The 26,281-nt window shown below is 41.2% G+C and overlaps 1 protein-coding gene across 1 annotated transcript in view; it reads right to left on the reverse strand.

Annotated features, from left to right (window-relative positions):
• Positions 1-26,281, reverse strand: part of ITPR2 (inositol 1,4,5-trisphosphate receptor type 2) — a 920,836-nt gene that overhangs the window by 580,277 nt on the left and 314,278 nt on the right. The window contains exons 27-28 of the mRNA XM_053719707.1: positions 8,796-8,986; positions 3,945-4,087 (exon numbers count right to left, since the gene is read on the reverse strand). Coding sequence (XP_053575682.1) covers positions 3,945-4,087; positions 8,796-8,986 — 334 coding nt within the window. The remainder of the gene's footprint in view (positions 1-3,944; positions 4,088-8,795; positions 8,987-26,281) is intronic.

Below are 26,281 nucleotides of genomic sequence, written 5' to 3' on the forward strand. Positions count from 1 at the left end.
TGTTCCTTATTGTGATGAAAGGAACGAAAACGATTATTAGACCTAAATTTACCTTTAGATTTTTTATCCTGTGGTAAAAAAGTTCCTTTCCCTCCAGTAACAGTTGAGATAATAGAATCCAACTGTGAACCAAATAATTTATTACCCTGGAAAGAAAGGGAAAGCAAAGTTGACTTAGAAGACATATCCGCATTCCAAGTTTTAAGCCATAAAGCTCTTCTAGCTAAAATGGCTAGAGACATATACCTGACATCAACCATAATGATATCAAAGATGGAATCACAAATAAAGTTATTAGCATGTTGAAGAAGATTAACAATGCTATGAGAATTATGATCTGTTACTTGTTGCGCTAAAGCTTCTAACCAAAAAGTTGAAGCTGCAGCAACATCCGCTAAAGATATAGCAGGTCTAAGAAGATTACCTGAACATAAGTAAGCTTTTCTTAGAAAGGATTCAATTTTCCTATCTAAAGGATCCTTAAAGGAAGTACTATCTGCCGTAGGAATAGTAGTACGTTTAGCAAGAGTAGAGATAGCCCCATCAACCTTAGGGATTTTGTCCCAAAACTCTAATCTGTCAGATGGCACAGGATATAATTGCTTAAAACGTTTAGAAGGAGTAAAAGAATTACCCAAATTATTCCATTCCCTGGAGATTACTTCAGAAATAGCATCAGGGACAGGAAAAACTACTGGAATAACTACAGGAGATTTAAAAACCTTATTTAAACGTTTAGATTTAGTATCAAGAGGACCAGAATCCTCTATTTCTAATGCAATTAAGACTTCTTTAAGTAAAGAACGAATAAATTCCATTTTGAATAAATATGAAGATTTATCAGCATCAACCTCTGAAACAGAATCCTCTGAACCAGAGGAATCATTATCAGAATCAGAACGATGATGTTCATTTAAAAATTCATCTGAAATATGAGAAGTTTTAAAAGACCTTTTACGTTTACTAGAAGGAGGAATAACAGACATAGCCTTCTTAATGGATTTAGAAACAAAATCTCTTATGTTAACAGGAACACTCTGAGTATTAGATGTTGAAGGAACAACAACAGGTAATGTAACATTACTAAAGGAAATATTATCTGCATTAACAAGTTTGTCATGACATTCATTACAAACAACAGCTGAAGGAACAGATACCACAAGACCCAGCACTAGGCAGCGATTTTCCAGAAGTATCTTCTGACTCAGGGTCAATCTGGGACATCTTGCAATATGTAATAGAAAAAACAACATATAAAGCAAAATTGATCAAATTCCTTAAATGACAGTTTCAGGAATGGGAAAAAATGCCAGTGAACAAGCTTCTAGCAACCAGAAGCAATAAACAATGAGACTTAAATAATGTGGAGACAATAGTGACGCCCATATTTTTTAGCGCCAAAAAAGACGCCCACATTATTTGGAGCCTAAATGCTTTTGGCGCCAAATATGACGCCACATCCGGAACGCCGACACTTTTGGTGCAAAAAAACGTCAAAAATGACGCAACTTCCGGCGACACGTATGACGCCAGAAACAAAGAAAACATGTTTGCGCCAAAAAAGTCAGCGCCAAGAATAACGCAATAAAATGAAGCATTTTCAGCCCCCGCGAGCCTAACAGCCCACAGGGAAAAAGTCAAATTTTAAGGTAAGAAAAAAATTGATTTATTCATATGCATTATACCAAATATGAAACTGACTGTCTAAAATAAGGAACGTTGAACATCCTGAATCAAGGCAAATAAATGTTTGAACACATATATTTAGAACTTTATATAAAAGTGCCCAACCATAGCTTAGAGTGTCACAGAAAATAAGACTTACTTACCCCAGGACACTCATCTACATGTAGTAGAAAGCCAAACCAGTACTGAAACGAGAATCAGTAGAGGTAATGGTATATATAAGAGTATATCGTCGATCTGAAAAGGGAGGTAAGAGATGAATCTCTACGACCGATAACAGAGAACCTATGAAATAGACCCCGTAGAAGGAGATCATTGAATTCAAATAGGCAATACTCTCTCCACATCCCTCTGACATTCACTGCACGCTGAGAGGAAAACCGGGCTCCAACCTGCTGCGGAGCGCATATCAACGTAGAATCTAGCACAAACTTACTTCACCACCTCCATAGGAGGCAAAGTTTGTAAAACTGATTTGTGGGTGTGGTGAAGGGTGTATTTATAGGCATTTTGAGGTTTGGGAAACTTTGCCCCTCCTGGTAGGAATGTATATCCCATACGTCACTAGCTCATGGACTCTTGCTAATTACATGAAAGAAATTCTCTTCACAGGGGCAGAACTCAATGAATTGTCTCTCTCTCTGGAAATTCCAGAGAGATGAGACAGGGCTTCTGGGATACAAAGTTTCTCATGGAAGAGAAAAGGTAACTGCAAAACACCTGTGGCTTATAAAAATGCTCCATTGTAAATTTTGAGCAAACAGTCTGCATACAGCCTGCAAGAAAAATCTGTGAGGCCAGCTTGTTTAAAATGCTTAGAAAACTTCACAAGACTGGCATGAAAACTTCAGACATGCCCTGGGAACTCCCCTGTTTAGCCCATGAAACTGCCCTGTTCCTCCCATTTTCTGAAACTGTCAGTTTTAATTTGCAATGTAACAGATATAAGGTGCAATGTAATTTGTAAAAGCTACACAGAAATAGAAAACATATGATCCCAATTTGTTAAAGTAACACAAACTTTCAAAACGTAGTCATAATTTGTAAAATCACTGGGTCTAAATCTATGTGTATTAAAATATAAATGAGAAGGTGCAAAGCTCAAATACAAGAATACTGAAATGTAAAGTGATCTAAAATAAAAAGCACTATGTAAATGTAACAAAACTCTCACATCACACAGTGCTGTATTGCCCTGGGCTTGTCTCTTTCACATACAGGTATGAGAGATCTTGCAGTGCTGGAGAGTTCTGCCCTTTATCTTTTGAAGACTGAACTGCAATTTATCTATTAGCGTGAGAATTCTTTGAATAACAGGGCCTTAGAAAGAACAATTGAAAATTAACATTTAATACACCCCAGCAAGTGAAACGTGAACAAATTGAAGGGAACAAAAAATGACACAGTTGCTTTAAATCAATGTAGATAGTCCTTGTTAATAAATATTAATGAGCTTATGGAATGGAGTTTGTCTTCCAAAGAAAGCAGCAACACAATGAAGCCCTCACTGGCAACCATGGGTTAATCTACCTCGTCCAGAAATGGGCAAAGAAGCATTTGCAGACAAAGTAGGGGAAAAACAAACATAGCTCAGTGGGGCTTGGCCTGTGTAGTTTAAAGGGGGTCAGAATTAAACCTTTATGAGTCAGACAGTGCATGCCATTATAACCAGATTTCCAATTTACTTCTATTGTCTAATGTGTTTTGTTCTCTTGGTATCCTTTTTTGAAGTGTACACCTAGGTAAGGTCAGGAGCAGCAAAGTACTGCTGAGAGCTAGCTGGTGATTGGTGGCTGCACATATATGTCTCTTGTCTCACTTAGTATGTTCAGCTAGCTCCCAGTAGCGCTGAGCCTACACTTCAACAAAGAATACAGAGAAAATGAAGCAAATTGAAAGTTGTTTAAAATGGCATGTTCGATCTGAATCATGAAAATTTGTGTTAATTGTTTAATTGACGTTAGTGACTATTTAATTGTGTTAATTGTTTAATTGACGTTAGTGACTGTTTAATTGTGTTAATTGTTTAATTGACGTTAGTGACTATTTAATTGTGTTAATTGTTTAATTGACGTTAGTGACTGTTTAATTGTGTTGATTGTTTAATTGACGTTAGTGACTATTTAATTGTGTTGATTGTTTAATTGACGTTAGTGACTATTTAATTGTGTTAATTGTTTAATTGACGTTAGTGACTATTTAATTGTGTTAATTGTTTAATTGACGTTAGTGACTGTTTAATTGGGTCTGCTACTCACTTGGACATGAAAGCGCCACATCTGATTCTTGCATCACTTCCATCTGGAAACAGGAGCTCAGGACTGTGCAAAACATCAACCAAGACCGAGAATTCTGCCAGTAACATCGGACTGAACTGCTGCTCCAAGGATGACACCACGTCCTGAGAACAAATGACCGTACCAGGCGCTTAGTATATACACAGAATGGGAAACAGAGGCACGTGCAAAACTAATACACTCTATAGTAAATGGATAAACAAAACTAATACACTCTATAGTAAATGGATAAACAAAACTAATACACTCTATAGTAAATGGATAAACAAAACTAATACACTCTATAGTAAATGGATAAACAAAACTAATACACTCTATAGTAAATGGATAAACAAAACTAATACACTCTATAGTAAATGGATAAACAAAACTAATACACTCTATAGTAAATGGATAAACAAAACTAATACACTCTATAGTAAATGGATAAACAAAACTAATACACTCTATAGTGAATGGATAAACAAAACTAATACACTCTATAGTAAATGGATAAACAAAACTAATACACTCTATAGTAAATGGATAAACAAAACTAATACACTCTATAGTAAATGGATAAACAAAACTAATACACTCTATAGTAAATGGATAAACAAAACTAATACACTCTATAGTAAATGGATAAACAAAACTAATACACTCTATAGTAAATGGATAAACAAAACTGTAAATAAAAAAAGGAAAAACACTTAGGTCTAGATCACTGGTTTTCAAACCTGTCCTCACAGTTCCCCAACAGGCCAGGTTTTCAGCACTAAAGGGACATCAAACCCAAATTTTTTCTTTCATGATTCAGATAGAGAAGATCATTTTAAACAACTTTCTAATTTACTTCTATTATCTAATTTATTTCATTCTCTTGGTATTATTTGTTGAAGGAGCAGCAATGCACTAATGGTTTCTAACTGAACACATGGGTGAGCCAATCACAATCGATATATATATATGCAGCCACCAATCAGCAGCTAGAACCTAGGTTTTCTCTGCTGCTCCTGAGCTTTTCTAGATAAACATTCCAGCAAAGGATAACACGAGAAGGAAGCAAATTAAATAATAGAAGTTGAAAAGTTGTTTAACCCCTTAATGACCGGACCATTTTTCAATTTTCTTACCCTTAATGACAATGGCTATTTTTACATTTCTGCAGTGTTTGTGTTTAGCTGTAATTTTCCTCTTACTCATTTACTGTACCTATACATATTATATACCGTTTTTCTCGCCATTAAATGGACTTTCTAAGGATACCATTATTTTCATCATATCTTATAATTTCCTATAAAAAAAATATAAAATATGAGGAAAAAATTGAAAAAAACACACTTTTTCTAACTTTGACCCCCAAAATCTGTTACACATCTACAATCACCAAAAAACACCTATGCTAAATAGTTTCTAAATTTTGTCCTGAGTTTAGAAATACCCAATGTTTACATGTTCTTTACTTTTTTTGCAAGTTATAGGGCCATAAATACAAGTAGCACTTTGCTATTTCCAAACAACTTTTTTTCAAAATTAGCGCTAGTTACATTGGAACCCTGATATCTGTCAGGAATACCTGAATATCCCTTGACATGTATATATTTTTTTTTAGAAGACAACCCAAAGTATTGATCTAGGCCCATTTTGGTATATTTCATGCCACCATTTCACCGCCAAATGTCATCAAATAAAAAAAAAAGTTCACTTTTTCACAAATTTTGTCACAAACTTTAGGTTTCCCACTGAAATTATTTACAAACAGCTTCTGCAATTAAGGCACAAATGGTTGTAAATGCTTCTTTGGGATCCCCTTTGTTCAGAAATAGCAGACTTATATGGCTTTGGGGTTGCTTTTTGGTAAGTAGAAGGCCGCTAAATGCTGCTGCGCACCACACGTAAATTATGCCCAGCAGTTAAGGGGTTAAATTAGGTAGCTTGTAGGGAGCTTGCAGGGTTAATTTTAGCTTTAGGGTAGAGATCAGCCTCCCACCTGACACATCCCACCCCCTGATCCCTCCCAAACAGTTCTCTTCCCTCCCCCACCCCACAATTGTCCCCGCCATCTTAAGTACTGGCAGAAAGTCTGCCAGTACTAAATAAAAGGAGTTTTTCTTTTTTTTAATAAAAAAAAATAAAATGTTTTAGCTGTGATGGACTCCTGCCTTAGCCCCAACCTCCATGATCCCCCCCCCCAGCAATCTAACCCTCTCCCCTACCTAATTGCCGCCATCTTGGGTACTGGCAGCTGTCTGCCAGTACCCAATTTGCCCCCCAAAAAAGTGTTTTTTTTATTATTTTTTATTACCAATTTAATTTTTTCTGTAGTGTAGCAGCCCCCCACAATACCCCAACCCCCTCCCCCTCCCAGATCCTCATATATATATATTTTCCCCCTCTTCCCACTCATTGGTGTCAGTGTGGGTAGGTGATCGCGCGCGTGCACGCGCACGCGCATGCGCGCCCCCGCACGCTCCCGGCACCCGGCGTGCACATTGCACTTACAGGAGCCGGATGCCGGGTAGCGATGGGCCGCCCACCCGCCTCCCTGTTGCGCTCCCACCCACCAACGAACCGGCCGCATCGCTACCGGTGCAGAGAGGGCCACAGAGTGGCTCTCTCTGCATCGGATGCTTTCTAAAGGGTATTGCAGGATGCCTCAATATCGAGGCATCACTGCAATACTCTGAGAGCTGCTGGAAGCGATTGCGATCGCTTCCAGCACTCTCTTAGACAAGTGACGTACCAGGTACGTCCATTGTCACTAACTGCAAGTTTTTGCAGGACGTACCTGGTACGTCACTTGTCATTAAGGGGTTAAAATTGTATTCTTTATCTGAATCATGAAAGAAACATTTTGGGTTTCGAATCCCTTTAACTTGGATGAGAGCAGGTGAAATTACAATGTTTACTAATCAGCTGATTATTTCACCTGTGCTCCAGTTCAGATATCCTCACAATCTGACCTGTTAGAGAGGCCTGAGGAGAGGTTTAACAACCAGTGGTCTACATTACAAGTTAAGAGCAAAATATCGCTTCTGCAAAAATCAATATTTGTGTTAAAATTAGTAATAACCAAATGTGTGCTGGTATTACAAGTGAGGTGCAATGCGAATGCGGCCTCACGTTTCTATTGCACAGAAGCATTGCGCTCATGAGAGCGTGCTTCCATAGGTTCCAATGGGAGCCTCGTTCTCGTGCCGTAAAAAATGTCATGAGAACTAGCGCAGCCAAGGGGGTAAGTCGTACAGCAATTGGCAGCAAATATATATATATATGTATATGATTGTATACATATATATGTATGTGTTTGTATGTGTATATACACATATTAGCACATAAACATATACATATATATTTACTGGTTACACACAGTCCCCATAAACCGCGATGTAAAGGCACTTTTCAGTGCCATTTTTTTCTAACACCCCACACCAGTCAACTTTAGCCCCCCCAAACTGCTTAGTGCATTTTACTTTATGTTTTTTAAAAAAGGGACCTCGCATGTTATTTTGGGGGCAATTGGGGGACATTTAAAAAAATAACTAGAGGTCTGACCTCTGGTTAATTAATTAAGCTCCACTTGTAATGGCTGGTTATTTATCGTGCTTGTGTGAAATTGCCCGTTTGCGGGCACGCAAAAAATTAGAGCTGTACTTATAATCTAGCCCTTAATTATCGCAAAAAATCTTTTTCTGGAACAGAAACTTTGTTATCTATATTTGCGGAAATGCTAGGATGTCTTTTTTCAACACAGAAATCTATAGATCTTTAAATTCATAAGACTTACTTTTCTCCAACCAATGAGAACAGTATAATGTTTTTTGTATAACTATGGATTGAATTAACAATTAAATTGCACCGGCTGTCATTAAATTCAAACTGCACATGCGCAGATTATCTGCGACCAACTGTGCACACAGGTGTACAAGCTGTGCGAGTCAGAGAGTGCACACAGGTGTACAAGCTGTGCGAGTCAGAGAGTGCACACAGGTGTACAAGCTGTGCGAGTCAGAGAGTGCACACAGGTGTACAAGCTGTGCAAGTCAGAAAGTGCACACAGGTGTACAAGTTGTGTCTGACAGAGAGCGCACACAGGTGTACAAGCTGTGCGAGTCAGAGAGTGCACACAGGTGTACAAGCTGTGCGAGTCAGAAAGTGCACACAGGTGTACAAGCTGTGCGAGTCAGAGAGTGCACACAGGTGTACAAGTTGTGTCTGACAGAGAGCGCACACAGGTGTACAAGTTGTGCGAGTCAGAGAGCGCACACAGGTGTACAAGTTGTGACTGACAGAGAGAGCACACAGGTGTACAAGTTGTGACTGACAGAGAGAGCACACAGGTGTACAAGTTGTGTCTGACAGAGAGCGCACACAGGTGTACAAGTTGTGTCTGACAGAGAGAGCACACAGGTGTACAAGTTGTGTCTGACAGAGCGCACACAGGTGTACAAGTTGTGTCTGACAGAGATCACACAGGTGTACAAGCTGTGCGAGTCAGAGAGTGCACACAGGTGTACAAGTTGTGTCTGACAGAGAGCGCACACAGGTGTACAAGTTGTGTCTGACAGAGTGCACACAGGTGTACAAGTTGTGTCTGACAGAGAGCGCACACAGGTGTACAAGTTGTGTCTGACTGAGAGTGCACACAGGTGTGCAAGTTGTGTCTGACAGAGAGCACACACATGTGTACAAGTTGTGTCTGACAGAGAGCGCACACAGGTGTACAAGTTGTGTCTGACAGAGAGCGCACACATGTGTACAAGTTGTGTCTGACAAAGAGCGCACACAGGTGTACAAGTTTTTCAGATAAACTGCATTCTACTTTCTCACCTGCAACTTCTCTATGATATTTCTGTAGTCCCAGGCTGGGCCACCGAGAGCCTCCTTGTAGCGAGGTCCTGTGCGAGCAGACATTCGCCAGCCCATCGCCGCTCTCTGTACCATGTTTGAGTGGCTCTTCATAAAGAGAGTGTTTACTTGACTGTCCAGATCCACTGGAATTGCGATTCCTCGATTCTTTGCTAAAGTGAAACACAGAACGTACAGTGAGACGCAGTTCTAAATTATCTCTATATGATCATCACTTGCTTTCATACATTTGCAAACCGGAGGGATTCCTACACTGTGCATACAAACATGAAATGAATGCTCATTAACTTGAATCACTATAATAAAGGGGTGGCTGTCACTCACATAAACAGATTAATTGGATAAAGAATATAACATTAAAAACACCATCCTGATTACATTTTATGGCCACAACCCTGTACACATAAGTGTTAAATAAAATGAAATTCCAGGAATAGTAACAATGACAATCTTTGCAAAGCTACTAATATAAGGTGACTTGGGAGTCAAAATGAACCTGTCATGATTCCGAAACTTAGCTCCTTCCTATGAGAGCAGGTGCACGTGTCTAGAGCACTATATGGCAGCAGTGTCTGCAACACTGTTTCACCAGCCCCCCCCCCCCCGTGTGCCCCCCTAATGCTGGTAATCCCTTGCTTTCTCCCACCACTCAGCCCATACCCTCTCCAGCCCTGCCCACAGCAAGCCTAGCCCTGCCCACTGAATACTAGCCCCGCCCTCGAGTAGCTGCCCCGCCCACAATTCACCAGTGGGCCTCCTGGAAGTGCGCCCCAGATGTAATTTCTGAAGATGTCACAGACTCTTGAGTCTACCACATAATAGGAATATGCTGACATTTTGTTTAACATTATAAGCTCTGAATCATGAAAATTTGCTTTGATTTTCATGTGCTTTTAACCCCTTTAATCTATGTTCGTCATGCACGTTGCGGTATGTGGAGGCATAACAAGCCCTTTTCATCATACATGGGGATCGCCAATCAAACTATATTTTCCCCTGCACTACAGGCTGGGGATCTTTGGTGCATAGAGTGTGGTACTCCCAGGGCTCATGGGAGTGAAGGTGACATCACCACGTAGGCACATGGTGATGTCACAAACGGGTCAGAACTGGGAAGCTCAGGAGCTGAAAGGGCCCCTATTTTACATGTGGGTACCCATGATGACAATTTAGTAAGGTAATCACAATAACAAGCAGTGGTCTCTTGGCCATTTTTAATATTATTTACTAAAATTTAAGCAAAAAGTATCCTTTTATTTTTTGTACAAATTCTGCCGCAGCTCTCTCATATGCTATGAAATATAAATATAATAATGGTATATTGTTAATCTGCTGGGCCTGCTGAAAAAACCCCAATATATATCATTTGTGTGGGTCACTCACTGAAATTTGACTTACAATAGGGTTTAAATGTAGGTAGCAAAATAAGCCAAACATTGGCTCAGCACTGGGGTGAAAAAAAAAGCTTAGCAGCGAAAGGGTTAAAAGTAAATGTAATAACTTTGATACCAAATTAATGACACCTATAATTTATAGATTTAAATACAAATACTGGGAAATTTAGCTAAACAGACCCTCCGTGTGTTTCCCAAAAGACTCACTGAAAACCTGTTTGCAAACACTACTTAATTCTCCCTTGTAAAGATAAGAGGCAATCATTTGCCACCGTTACGATGTATAAGTATTTAATTTGATTCATGCCTCATACTGTGACAGCTCATATAGTTTGTGATGTCTGCGTCCGAGAATGAATTAAACGCCTATAGTCAAATATGTCAGACTGATTCATTCTGGTTCATTTCGCAATGAGAGTTATCATTTTAAAATTAATTACCGTGTTATGTATCTGTAGATGGAGCCCCTTATGAGATCTCAGATATTTATCCCCTTAGCGGATATCTAGCCCAGCATATTTAAAGGTACGTTCTAATAAAGGTATATTGTAAACTATAATAAACTGTATCTTGTTTCGTGTATTTTTAAGTTCCAAAGTGCTATTGTGCCTTCCTCCTACCATGTGTCTTTCTTTTAATCAGATCATTACATACAGCAGCGCATGGCTGGTCTCAAACAAAGGCAAAGAAGTCTTAATGACTGGGTCTCTCAACAATGTGCAAAACCGGAGATAAAGACAATCATAGTGCAGGAAGTGGACTTCATATAAAAAAAACAGGGGCAAGAGACCAGAGTACATACTGCAGTTATCCTGAGATTGTCTGTGTATAGGGCAATGCTACACTGAGTCTCACATATCACCCCCAGAGGGACAGGAGACCAGGGGGTCGATCCGATATAAATCGTCGCCCGCAAAAGCCGGCGACGCCAATATTTGCGCGGATTTGGTATCCTATATACGGCGTAACCTAGAAGTTACGCCCGTATATTTCTGCCGTCGCCCGCAGTTTTTTGGGCTATAGGCAGGTATACCAAACCCGCGCAGTTTGGTATCCAATATGCAGCGTAAGGACTTACGTGGCGAAAATGGAGAAAACTTACTCCATTTTCACCTCGCCACAAAAAGCAGCCGTAAGAAGCCTTACGCTGACTATTGGAGCCCCGTAACTCCCTAAACTAACTAGAAAATAAACCTAACACCTAACGCATGCGCAATGTCTATCTCCCTGTCAACCGCGATCTGCTAAAATAAACCTAACACCTAACGCATGCGCAATGTCTATCTCCCTGTCAACCGCGATCCCCCCCCCCCCCCCGAAATCCCTAATAAAGTTATTACCCCCTAAACCGCCGCTCCCGGACCCCGCCGCCATCTACATAAACTAACCCCCTACTGTGAGCCTCTAAAACCGCCGCCATCTACCTTATCTATCCCCTAATCTGACCCCTTACACCGCCGCCACCTATATAAAAATTATTAACCCCTAATGTAAGCCCCTTACACCGCCGCCATCTCTATTAAAATGATTAACCCCTAATTTAATCTACCTACCCCGCCGCCAGCTATGTTATCTATATTAACCCTAAGTATATTATAGTTAATATAGGTATTACATTATATTAGGGTTAATATAGTTAATATAGTTACTATAGTATTTATATTAACTATATTAACTCTATCTAACCCTAACTAAATTTATATTAAATTAATCTAATTCATTTATAAACTAAAATATTCCTATTTAAATCTAAATACTTACCTATAAAATAAACCCTAAGATAGCTACAATATAATTGATCGGAACAGCCAATAGAATGCGAGCTCAATCTGATTGGCTGATTGGATCAGCCAATCGGATTGAACTTGAATCTGATTGGCTGATTCAATCAGCCAATCAGATTTTTTTAACTTAATTCCGATTGGCTGATAGAATCCTATCAGCCAATCGGAATTCGGCGGACGCCATCTTGGATGACGTCATTTAAAGGTACCTCATTCCAAGTTCAGCAGTCGGCCGGGATGGATGCTCCGCGGCGGCGGAGCGAAGAAAGAAGATTGAAGATGCCGCCGGAAGAATGAAGACTTTGCTGCCGCTTGGAGGAAGACGTCGCCGGAGGAAGAATTCTTCTTTGCCGCTTGGAGGATGACATCGCCGGAGGAAGAATTCTTCTTTGCCGCTTGGAGGAAGACATCGCCCGGATCGGATCAGGAGTTCGGCCCGGTGTGGTGAAGACAAGGTAGGGAGATCTTCAGGGGGGTAGTGTTAGGCTTTTTTAAGGGGGGTTTGGGTGGGTTTAGAATAGGGGTATGTGGGTGGTGGGTTGTAATGGGGGGGGGTATTGTATTTGTTGTATGCAAAAGAGCTGAATTCTTTGGGGCATGCCCCACAAAAGGCCCTTTTAAGGGCTGGTAAGGTAAAGAGCTTTGAAATTTGTTGAATTTAGAATAGGGCAGGGAATTTTTTTTATTTTGGGGGTTTATTATTTTATTAGGGGGCTTAGAATAGGTGTAATTAGCTTAAATATCTTGTAATCTTTTTTTTATTTTTTGTAATTTAGTGTTTGTTTTTTTTTGTAATTTAGTTTAGTTAATTTAATTGTATTTTTAAATAGATGTTTGTAGTTTATTAAATTTATTGATAGTGTAGGTGTATTTGTAACTTAGGTTAGGATTTATTTTACAGGTAATTGGGTAATTATTTTAACTAGGTAGATATTAAATAGTTAATAACTATTTAATATCTATTATACCTAGTTAAAATAATTAACAATTTACCTGTAAAATAAATATTAACCCTAATATAGCTACAATGTAATTATTAATTATATTGTAGCTATCTTAGGGTTTATTTTATAGGTAAGTATTTAGATTTAAATAGGAATATTTTAGTTTATAAATGAATTAGATTAATTTAATATAAATTTAGTTAGGGTTAGATAGAGTTAATATAGTTAATATAAATACTATAGTAACTATATTAACTATATTAACCCTAATATAATTAGGGTTAATATAGTTAATATATATAATGTAATACCTATATTAACTATAATATACTTAGGGTTAATATAGATAATATAGCTGGCGGCGGGGTAGGTAGATTAAATTAGGGGTTAATCATTTTAATAGAGATGGCGGCGGTGTAAGGGGCTTACATTAGGGGTTAATAATTTTAATATAGATGGCGGCGGTGTTAGGGGCTCACTTTAGGGGGTTATAGATATAATATAGCTGGCGGCGGGGTACGGGAGCGACGGTTTAGGGGTTAATAACTTTATTAGGTTGCGGCGGGGTACGGGAGCGGCGGTTTAGGGGTTAATAGCTTTTTTATTGTTAGGATAGTGAGGGGGGATAGCGGATAGAGGGTTAGACAGTGCGGGCTATGTTAGGGAGGCGTGTTAGACAGTGCGGGCTATGTTAGGGAGGCGTGTTAGACAGTGCGGGTGTTTTAAACTTTAGTCAGGTTTTATAGGCGCCGGCAGTTTCTAACGTGCCGCAAGTCACTGGCGACGCCAGAAATTTGTACTTACGCAGATTTCTGGACATCGCTGGTTTGTGAGACTTACGGCACGTTAGCATCTGACGGCGACCTATATGGGATGGCTCGAGTTGCGAGCTGAAACTGCGGGCGACGCCGGTTCCCTCGCTTGCGCCGCAAACTGCGATCGATATCGGATCGCGCCCCAGGAGTGCATACTGCAGTTATCCTGAGATTGTCTGTGTATAGGGCAATGCTACACTGATTTTAAACAAAAGACTGACAGGTAGGTTTGGTTACCCTATCTGAAATAGACTACATTAATAGCACTCTGGGGATTACTTGAATACAAAAATTGTGGTAACAGAGAAAATCATGCAAGGATGTGCAAAGAACAAAGACAAAACTTGCAGAGTAAACTAAATTACGTTAAAAATTAACTTTTATTGAAGGCTTAATTAAAATTGGAAAAACACACATTTAAAAACACTCATAGGAGCCAAGATACTATTACTTGTTGATAGTATATTGGTTGGTGTAGTGGGTAGATAATATCTATAAATGTATTAAATATATGGTATGAGGGCTGGTAGCTATTCTCTATATTTTCAAAATACACCAGGAATGACAACTTAAGTATGTTTGGTCGATATATTGTTGTTGGTGATTGGTGAATAGTTGTACATTTGGGTTCACTAAAAGTGATATAGTGAACTTGCTGTGGAGTCCCTTTAAATTATTTATTCGGTTGCAATACACTTCTACATGTATGGTTAAGATGCTTGAATGATTATACACTGTAATTCACTATGCGTGAAGGTAGGGACTTTCTATAGAATCCCTTTAAATTATTCTAAGTTTCCTGTACACATGTACATATGTGGCTGTGTTCAAGCCTACGCTACACAAATAAAGGCTTAATGCTCTATATTGAATAATGTCTTCTATATTTGGAAATACAGAGTCTGGCGGATGTGTCCACTGTTTTTTAACGATATTATTGTATCCTATATAAGAAATCTATTACAAATAAAGCAATGTAATTAATGTAACATTATTAAGGTTCCATTATATTTATCCCTTTAAGTGCAAGAATGCCTGGTATTAGGGACTGGGACCTTTATAGTTGCTGTTGTATTTTTATAGAAAGTCTTATATTAAAGTATCAATATAGATATTATTACCAAGTGGTAACCACTACATGCATACAGTTCTCGTTACTATACAGAGCAGACAGATATAGTAAAAAGTTCTAAATATGCCTTTGAGTTGGATGGCATAATATCAGATGCTCTGGGTGGTAAATAAAGTGACCACTGCTACATCGACTGTGCAGTAGATGCGTTAAGTAACAATCCAGCAGACAAAGTTGCTAGAGAAATATATATAAAAAGTCACAGTTTAGCATTACCAAACGAGACAGTATTATTACGGTATTAGGCCCTGTGTAGTTATAGTTTTGAGAAGTGGTGTAGGTATTGCTACCGGTTAGATTCTCCACCAGCTTGTGTAAGCGTCAGCGTTCTGCCCCCATTAACCACTCCCAGCTACTATTAATATATTGCGGTACAAAATATTTAACGATCAAGGTTCCTATGGCTAGCTAAAAATACATGAGCTCCAAGGACTCATCACCAGTACCCTAGCGTCCCTAACGTCCCTAACATGTTTCGCCTCACGGCTTTTTCAAAGGGTGAGCGCGCCGCTCACATACTGGTCTTTTATAGGCTAATGGTCACACCTCCAAAGTGACGATATTGCTGACAGCCAATCCTCATCATCTTCAATGTAGGGTCCGCCTATCATTACGATAAAGGTTTACAGTTATCTATTTTATTGATAATAACAATAGTAACTTTGTTGTTAAATTGAAATTGTATGCTGGAAATGGTTATCGTAGCCTTATATATGGACTTAATGCTAAGCCATAACTTTTAAAGATGAAGTTTATTTTATCCATAAATTAATGCTCCATATTCCCTGAACTTTGTGATGCTGTGTGATGAATTAACCCTGTGGGTGTCAATGTGCACTGGTGCTGTGTGTTACCGACCTGCATTGTAACTACTTTGCTACTAATACAACAATTATCACTCTCTCTGGTATATTCCGCCGTGTAGTGTAATATCAAGTGAAACAAATTGAGTGGAGGATACCACAGTGCTGTGTGTAAAATAAATACATTTGAGATGGTTAACAAAAAGTGCTAAAATTAATATGTGTTACTCAAATTGTGTCAAAGAAGAAGTGACCGTGTGTGTGGATTATCGTGATATAGAGGTTAAGGTATAGACAGTGAACTTTTATTAACAATAAACACCGCTAGTGTGTAAAAGTTGCAGTGGAGTTATGTGCTTAAAACTTATATAATATTGACGGTTAAAATATTAAACATAATTATAAAGTCATCCGATAATAACTCATGCGTAAAGTTATCCATTTTAATGTGGCTATAAGTGTCCTTGTTTTAATTTTAAACATGTTGTGGATAATATATGGCAATGTTAAGATTGGATTTAGGCTTAATTTATAAGGCAAGAAACAGATATTATTTCAAACTTCTACTTACAATAGCTTAGTTGATATTAGCTATTGTGATGCTGGCGGTTAATAAAAACATTTTTAGAGGATTGGACTGTATTCTCCTAAATTTGTGCTGTCCATTGCACATTTTACAGAAAAGGAGAGAGGTTGTTGCACTCATTTAACCCTAATGGGTAAACTGTGTTAAGGAGAAAAATCCATTTGCTTTCAGCTTTTTGAAGGGTTTTTTCTACATCTCCACCTCTGATCCCCAGTTTAACTCTTTGTATTCCAAAACATTTTAAATCACTTTGTTTTGAATTATGTTTATACAAAAAGTGTCTGGCCACCGAGGTGAGTTGTTTTCCTGCTTGTGAGTCTTTTCTGGCATTTTTGATGTTCCTTAGGTGTTCTTGCAACCTTACTCTTATTTTTCTGGTTGTCATGCCGACATAGAACAAATTGCAGTTGCAGCGTAATGCATATATCACCCCTTCAGTTTGACAGTTGATGTGTGCATTTACTTTGTGTGGTTTATTGAACCGATCATGTATTGTTTGTAATTTCAGCATAAAGCTGCATGTGGTACAGGTTCCACATTTGAAGGAACCGTTGGTAAAAGCACTTTTGGTTTTTTCACTAGCAAGATGACTAGGACTGATAATGTCCTTTAGATTACGGGTTCTTCTATAACCTGTCTGTATTTTGTCCCCCAAGATTGTTTTTAATTTGGGATCAGACATCAGAATGTGCCAATTAGATTGAAGCAGAGATTTTATATAGTTACTTTTTGGATTGTAGGTTGAAATGAACCTTATCCGATCATCCTTTGGTTTTGATCTTTTTTGGAGTAGTTCTGTTCGGTCCGTTGTTCTAGCTCTGAATTCTGCCCTTTTAATTGCCCTTTTGCTATAACCTCTTGATAGTAAACGTCCAGTGAGTTCTTTTGCTCTCTTGTTATAGTTAGATTCCGAAGAGCAATTCCTCCTCATTCTTAAGAATTCACCTATGGGGAGTGCCTGTATAGTATTTGGGGCATGGGCACTGGAGCTGTGTAGAACACTATTCGTAGCTGTTATTTTCCTATGTACATCCATGGATAATGTTCCATCCTCTAGTTTTGAAATTTCCAAGTCCAAAAAGTTTACTTTCACTTGACTGGCTTCATAAGTCAGTTTGACATTAAATTGGTTTGTATTCAGGTTGAGAAGGAAAGAGTCTAGTTCTTCTTTTGAACCCTCCCATAGGAACAGCACGTCATCTATATATCTTACCCAGAAGGGAATTTTCTCCAGGTACTGTGAATTGATGTCACTTCTTCTTTGACACAATTTGACACAATTTGAGTAACACATATTAATTTTAGCACTTTTTGTTAACCATCTCAAATGTATTTATTTTACACACAGCACTGTGGTATCCTCCACTCAATTTGTTTCACTTGATATTACACTACACGGCGGAATATACCAGAGAGAGTGATAATTGTTGTATTAGTAGCAAAGTAGTTACAATGCAGGTCGGTAACACACAGCACCAGTGCACATTGACACCCACAGGGTTAATTCATCACACAGCATCACAAAGTTCAGGGAATATGGAGCATTAATTTATGGATAAAATAAACTTCATCTTTAAAAGTTATGGCTTAGCATTAAGTCCATATATAAGGCTACGATAACCATTTCCAGCATACAATTTCAATTTAACAACAAAGTTACTATTGTTATTATCAATAAAATAGATAACTGTAAACCTTTATCGTAATGATAGGCGGACCCTACATTGAAGATGATGAGGATTGGCTGTCAGCAATATCGTTACTTTGGAGGTGTGACCATTAGCCTATAAAAGACCAGTATGTGAGCGGCGCGCTCACCCTTTGAAAAAGCCGCGAGGCGAAACATGTTAGGGACGTTAGGGACGCTAGGGTACTGGTGATGAGTCCTTGGAGCTCATGTATTTTTAGCTAGCCATAGGAACCTTGATCGTTAAATATTTTGTACCGCAATATATTAATAGTAGCTGGGAGTGGTTAATGGGGGCAGAACGCTGACGCTTACACAAGCTGGTGGAGAATCTAACCGGTAGCAATACCTACACCACTTCTCAAAACTATAACTACACAGGGCCTAATACCGTAATAATACTGTCTCGTTTGGTAATGCTAAACTGTGACTTTTTATATATATTTCTCTAGCAACTTTGTCTGCTGGATTGTTACTTAACGCATCTACTGCACAGTCGATGTAGCAGTGGTCACTTTATTTACCACCCAGAGCATCTGATATTATGCCATCCAACTCAAAGGCATATTTAGAACTTTTTACTATATCTGTCTGCTCTGTATAGTAACGAGAACTGTATGCATGTAGTGGTTACCACTTGGTAATAATATCGATATTGATACTTTAATATAAGACTTTCTATAAAAATACAACAGCAACTATAAAGGTCCCAGTCCCTAATACCAGGCATTCTTGCACTTAAAGGGATAAATATAATGGAACCTTAATAATGTTACATTAATTACATTGCTTTATTTGTAATAGATTTCTTATATAGGATACAATAATATCGTTAAAAAACAGTGGACACATCCGCCAGACTCTGTATTTCCAAATATAGAAGACATTATTCAATATAGAGCATTAAGCCTTTATTTGTGTAGCGTAGGCTTGAACACAGCCACATATGTACATGTGTACAGGAAACTTAGAATAATTTAAAGGGATTCTATAGAAAGTCCCTACCTTCACGCATAGTGAATTACAGTGTATAATCATTCAAGCATCTTAACCATACATGTAGAAGTGTATTGCAACCGAATAAATAATTTAAAGGGACTCCACAGCAAGTTCACTATATCACTTTTAGTGAACCCAAATGTACAACTATTCACCAATCACCAACAACAATATATCGACCAAACATACTTAAGTTATCATTCCTGGTGTATTTTGAAAATATAGAGAATAGCTACCAGCCCTCATACCATATATTTAATACATTTATAGATATTATCTACCCACTACACCAACCAATATACGATCAACAAGTAATAGTATCTTGGCTCCTATGAGTGTTTTTAAATGTGTGTTTTTCCAATTTTAATTAAGCCTTCAATAAAAGTTAATTTTTAACGTAATTTAGTTTACTCTGCAAGTTTTGTCTTTGTTCTTTGCACATCCTTGCATGATTTTCTCTGTTACCACAATTTTTGTATTCAAGTAATCCCCAGAGTGCTATTAATGTAGTCTATTTCAGATAGGGTAACCAAACCTACCTGTCAGTCTTTTGTTTAAACTCTGTTTTACTACATAGCACCACCTTCTTCAACCGTACTTACGTGCTGAATGCACACAAGTCAATTAAGAATATAGGGGATAATCTTATTTCATTTGAAGTAGTGCCATTGGACACCCCCTTTTTTCCAATGCTACACTGAGTCTCACATATCACCCCCAGAGGGACAGGAAACCAGGAGTGCATACTGCAGTTATCCTGAGATTGTCTGTGTATAGGGCAATGCTACAGTGAGTCTCACGTATCACCCCCAGAGGGACAGGAGACCAGGAGTGCATACTGCAGTTATCCTGAGATTGTCTGTGTATAGGGCAATGCTACAGTGAGTCTCATGTATCACCCCCAGAGGGACAGGAGACCAGGAGTGCATACTGCAGTTATCCTGAGATTGTCTGTGTATAGGGCAATGCTACACTGAGTCTCACGTATCAACCCCCAGAGGGGCATTAGACCAGGAGTGCATACTGCAGTTATCCTGAGATTGTCTGTGTATAGGATAATGCTACAGTGAGTCTCACGTATCACCCCCCAGAGGGGCATTAGACCAGGAGTGCATACTGCAGTTATCCTGAGATTGTCTGTGTATAGGGCAATGCTACAGTGAGTCTCACATATCACCCCCCAGAGGGGCATTAGATCAGGAGTGCATACTGCAGTTATCCTGAGATTGTTTGTGTATAGGGCAATGCTACAGTGAGTCTCACGTATCAACCCCCAGAGGGGCATTAGACCAGGAGTGCATACTGCAGTTATCCTGAGATTGTCTGTGTATAGGATAATGCTACAGTGAGTCTCACATATCACCCCCAGAGGGGCATTAGACCAGGAGTGCATACTGCAGTTATCCTGAGATTGTCTGTGTATAGGTCAATGCTACAGTGAGTCTCACATATCACCCCCCAGAGGGGCATTAGACCAGGAATGCATACTGTAGTTATACTGAGATTGTCTGTGTATAGTGCAATGCTACAGTGAGTCTCACATATCACCCCCCAGAGGGGCATTAGATCAGGAGTGCATACTGCAGTTATCCTGAGATTGTCTGTGTATAGGGCAATGCTACAGTGAGTCTCACGTATCAACCCCCAGAGGGGCATTAGACCAGGAGTGCATACTGCAGTTATCCTGAGATTGTCTGTGTATAGGATAATGCTACAGTGAGTCTCACGTATCACCCCCCAGAGGGGCATTAGACCAGGAGTGCATACTGTAGTTATCCTGAGATTGTCTGTGTATAGGGCAATGCTACAGTGAGTCTCACATATCACCCCCAGAGGGGCATTAGACCAGGAGTGCATACTGCAGTTATCCTGAGATTGTCTGTGTATAGGTCAATGCTACAGTGAGTCTCACATATCACCCCCCAGAGGGGCATTAGACCAGGAATGCATACTGTAGTTATACTGAGATTGTCTGTGTATAGTGCAATGATACAGTGAGTCTCACATCACCTACCAGAGGGACAAGAGACTAGGAGTGAATACTGCTGTTATCCTGAGATTGTCTGTGTATAGTGCAATGCTACAGTGAGTCTCACATCACCTACCAGAGGGACAGGAGACCAGGGGTGCATACTGTAGATATCCTGAGATTGTCTGTATATAGTGCAATGCTACAGTGAGTCTCACATCACCTACCAGAGGGACAAGAGACCAGGAGTGCATACTGCTGTTATCCTGAGATTGTCTGTGTATAGGGCAATGCTACAGTGAGTCTCACATGTCACCTACCAGAGAGACAGGAGACAGGAGTACATACTGTAGTTATACTGAGATTGTCTGTGTATAGGGCAATGCTACAGTGAGTCTCACGTCACCTACCAGAGGGACAGGAGACCAGGAGTACATACTGTAGTTATACTGAGATTGTCAGTGTATAGGGCAATGCTACAGTGAGTCTCACATCACCTACCAGAGGGACAGGAGACCGGGAGTGCAGATTGCAGTTGCGCTAAGATTGTCAGTGTATAGGGCAATGCTACACTCACATGTCACCCCCTGAAGGACAGGAGACCAGCAGCACATACTGCAGTTACCTTCATACTGTCGGTGTGTAGAGCAATGCTACACTCACATGTCACCCCCTGAAGGACAGGAGACCAGCAGCACATACTGCAGTTACCTTCAGACTGTCAGTGTTTAGAGCAATGCTACAGTTAGTCTCACATGTCACCCCCAGAAGGACAGGAGACCAGCAGCACATACTGCAGTTACCTTCAGACTGTCGGTGTTTAGAGCAATGCTACAGTTAGTCTCACATGTCACCCCCAGAAGGACAGGAGACCAGCAGCACATACTGCAGTTACCTTCAGACTGTCGGTGTGTAGAGCAATGCTACAGTTCGTCTCACATGTCACCCCCAGAAGGACAGGAGACCAGCAGCACATACTGCAGTTACCTTCAGACTGTCGGTGTTTAGAGCAATGCTACAGTTAGTCTCACATGTCACCCCCAGAGGGACAGGAGACCAGCAGCACATACTGCAGTTACCTTCAGACTGTCGGTGTTTAGAGCAATGCTACAGTTAGTCTCACATGTCACCCCCTGAAGGACAGGAGACCAACAGCACATACTGCAGTTACCTTCAGACTGTCGGTGTTTAGAGCAATGCTACAGTTAGTCTCACATGTCACCCCCTGAAGGACAGGAGACCAGCAGCACATACTGCAGTTACCTTCAGACTGTCGGTGTGTAGAGCAATGCTACAGTTAGTCTCACATGTCACCCCCAGAGGGACAGGAGACCAGCAGCACATACTGCAGTTACCTTCAGACTGTTGGTGTGTAGAGCAATGCTACAGTAAGTCTCACATGTCACCCCCTGAAGGACAAGAGACCAGCAGCAAATACTGCACTTACCTTCAGACTGTTGGTGTGTAGAGCAATGCTACAGTTAGTCTCACATGTCACCCCCAGAGGGACAGGAGACCAGCAGCACATACTGCAGTTACCTTCAGACTGTTGGTGTGTAGAGCAATGCTACAGTTAGTCTCACATGTCACTCCCAGAAGGACAGAAGACCAGCAGTACATACTGCAGTTACATTCAGACTGTTGGTGTGTAGAGCAATGCTACAGTTAGTCTCACATGTCACCCCCAGAAGGACAGAAGACCAGCAGCACATACTGCAGTTTCCTTCAGACTGTCGGTGTTTAGAGCAATGCTACAGTTAGTCTCACATGTCACCCCCTGAAGGACAGGAGACCAGCAGCACATACTGCAGTTACCTTCAGACTGTCGGTGTGTAGAGCAATGCTACAGTTAGTCTCACATGTCACCCCCAGAGGGACAGGAGACCAGCAGCACATACTGCAGTTACCTTCAGACTATCGGTGTGTAGAGAAATGCTACAGTTAGTCTCACATGTCACCCCCAGAGGGACAGGAGACCAGCAGCACATACTGCAGTTACCTTCAGACTGTTGGTGTGTAGAGCAATGCTACAGTTAGTCTCACATGTCACCCCCTGAAGGACAAGAGACCAGCAGCACATACTGCAGTTACCTTCAGACTGTTGGTGTGTAGAGCAATGCTACAGTTAGTCTCACATGTCACCCCCAGAGGGACAGAAGACCAGCAGCACATACTGCAGTTACCTTCAGACTGTCGGTGTTTAGAGCAATGCTACAGTTAGTCTCACATGTCACCCCCTGAAGGACAGGAGACCAGCAGCACATACTGCAGTTACCTTCAGACTGTTGGTGTGTAGAGCAATGCTACAGTTAGTCTCACATGTCACCCCCAGAGGGACAGGAGACCAGCAGCACATACTGCAGTTACCTTCAGACTGTTGGTGTTTAGAGCAATGCTACAGTTAGTCTCACATGTCACCCCCAGAGGGACAGGAGACCAGCAGCACATACTGCAGTTACCTTCAGACTGTTGGTGTGTAGAGCAATGTTACAGTTAGTCTCACATGTCACCCCCAGAAGGACAGAAGACCAGCAGCACATACTGCAGTTACCTTCAGACTGTCGGTGTGTAGAGCAATGCTACAGTTAGTCTCACATGTCACCCCCAGAAGGACAGAAGACCAGCAGCACATACTGCAGTTAACTTCAGACTGTTGGTGTGTAGAGCAATGCTACAGTTAGTCTCACATGTCACCCCCAGAGGGACAGAAGACCAGCAGCACATACTGCAGTTACCTTCAGACTGTCGGTGTTTAGAGCAATGCTACAGTTAGTCTCACATGTCACCCCCTGAAGGACAGGAGACCAGCAGCACATACTGCAGTTACCTTCAGACTGTCGGTGTGTAGAGTAATGCTACAGTTAGTCTCACATGTCACCCCCTGAAGGACAGGAGACCAGCAGCACATACTGCAGTTACCTTCAGACTGTCGGTGTTTAGAGCAATGCTACAGTTAGTCTCACATGTAACCCCCAGAGGGACAGGAGACCAGCAGCACATACTGCAGTTACATTCAGACTGTTGGTGTGTAGAGCAATGCTACAGTTAGTCTCACATGTCACCCCCAGAGGGACAGAAGACCAGCAGCACATACTGCAGTTACCTTCAGACTGTCGGTGTGTAGAGCAATGCTACAGTTAGTCTCACATGTCACCCCCAGAAGGACAGGAGACCAGCAGCACATACTGCAGTTACCTTCAGACTGTCGGTTTGTAGAGCAATGCTACAGTTAGTCTCACATGTCAGCCCCAGAAGGACAGGAGACCAGCAGCACATACTGCAGTTACCTTCAGACTGTCGGTGTGTAGAGCAATGCTACAGTTAGTCTCACATGTCAGCCCCAGAAGGACAGGAGACCAGCAGCACATACTGCAGTTACCTTCAGACTGTCGGTGTTTAGAGCAATGCTACAGTTAGTCTCACATGTCACACCCAGAAGGACAGGAGACCAGCAGCACATACTGCAGTTACCTTCAGACTGTCGGTGTGTAGAGCAATGCTACAGTTAGTCTCACATGTCACCCCCAGAGGGACAGAAGACCAGCAGCACATACTGCAGTTACCTTCAGACTGTCGGTGTGTAGAGCAATGCTACAGTTAGTCTCACATGTCACCCCCTGAAGGATAGGAGACCAGCAGCACATACTGCAGTTACCTTCAGACTGTCGGTGTTTAGAGCAATGCTACAGTTAGTCTCACGTTACCCCCAGAGGGACAGAAGACCAGCAGCACATACTGCAGTTACCTTCAGACTGTCGGTGTTTAGAGCAATGCTACAGTTAGTCTCACATGTCACCCCCAGAGGGACAGGAGACCAGCAGCACATACTGCAGTTACCTTCAGACTGTTGGTGTGTAGAGCAATGCTACAGTTAGTCTCACATGTCACCCCCAGAGGGACAGAAGACCAGCAGCACATACTGCACTTACCTTCAGACTGTCGGTGTGTAGAGCAATGCTACAGTTAGTCTCACATGTCACCCCCAGAGGGACAGGAGACCAGCAGCACATACTGCAGTTACCTTCAGACTGTCGGTGTGTAGAGCAATGCTACAGTTAGTCTCACATGTCACCCCAGAAGGACGGAAGACCAGCAGCACATACTGCAGTTACCTTCAGACTGTCGGTGTGTAGAGCAATGCTACAGTTAGTCTCACATGTCACCCCCAGAGGGACAGAAGACCAGCAGCACATACTGCAGTTACCTTCAGACTGTTGGTGTGTAGAGCAATGCTACAGTTAGTCTCACATGTCACCCCCAGAGGGACAGGAGACCAGCAGCACATACTGCAGTTACCTTCAGACTGTCGGTGTGTAGAGCAATGCTACAGTTAGTCTCACATGTCACCTCCAGAGGGACAGGAGACCAGCAGCACATACTGCAGTTACCTTCAGACTGTCGGTGTGTAGAGCAATGCTACAGTTAGTCTCACATGTCACCCCCAGAGGGACAGGAGACCAGCAGCACATACTGCAGTTACCTTCAGACTGTCGGTGTGTAGAGCAATGCTACAGTTAGTCTCAAATGTCACCCCCAGAGGGACAGGAGACCAGCAGCACATACTGCAGTTACCTTCAGACTGTCGGTGTTTAGAGCAATGCTACAGTTAGTCTCACATGTCACCCCCAGAGGGACAGGAGACCAGCAGCACATACTGCAGTTACCTTCAGACTGTCGGTGTTTAGAGCAATGCTACAGTTAGTCTCACATGTCACCCCCAGAGGGACAGGAGACCAGCAGCACATACTGCAGTTACCTTCAGACTGTCGGTGTGTAGAGCAATGCTACAGTTAGTCTCACATGTCACCCCCAGAGGGACAGGAGACCAGCAGCACATACTGCAGTTACCTTCAGACTGTCGGTGTTTAGAGCAATGCTACAGTTAGTCTCACATGTCACCCCCAGAAGGACAGAAGACCAGCAGCACATACTGCAGTTACCTTCAGACTGTCGGTGTTTAGAGCAATGCTACAGTTAGTCTCACATGTCACCCCCAGAGGGACAGGAGACCAGCAGCACATACTGCAGTTAACTTCAGACTGTCGGTGCTTAGAGCAATGCTACAGTTAGTCTCACATGTCACCCCCAGAGGGACAGGAGACCAGCAGCACATACTGCAGTTACCTTCAGACTGTCGGTGTGTAGAGCAATGCTACAGTTAGTCTCACATGTCACCCCCAGAGGGACAGGAGACCAGCAGCACATACTGCAGTTACCTTCAGACTGTCGGTGTTTAGAGCAATGCTACAGTTAGTCTCACATGTCACCCCCAGAAGGACAGAAGACCAGCAGCACATACTGCAGTTACCTTCAGACTGTCGGTGTTTAGAGCAA

Source organism: Bombina bombina, chromosome 6, assembly GCF_027579735.1.
Source record: "Bombina bombina isolate aBomBom1 chromosome 6, aBomBom1.pri, whole genome shotgun sequence".
Taxonomy (NCBI): domain Eukaryota; kingdom Metazoa; phylum Chordata; class Amphibia; order Anura; family Bombinatoridae; genus Bombina; species Bombina bombina.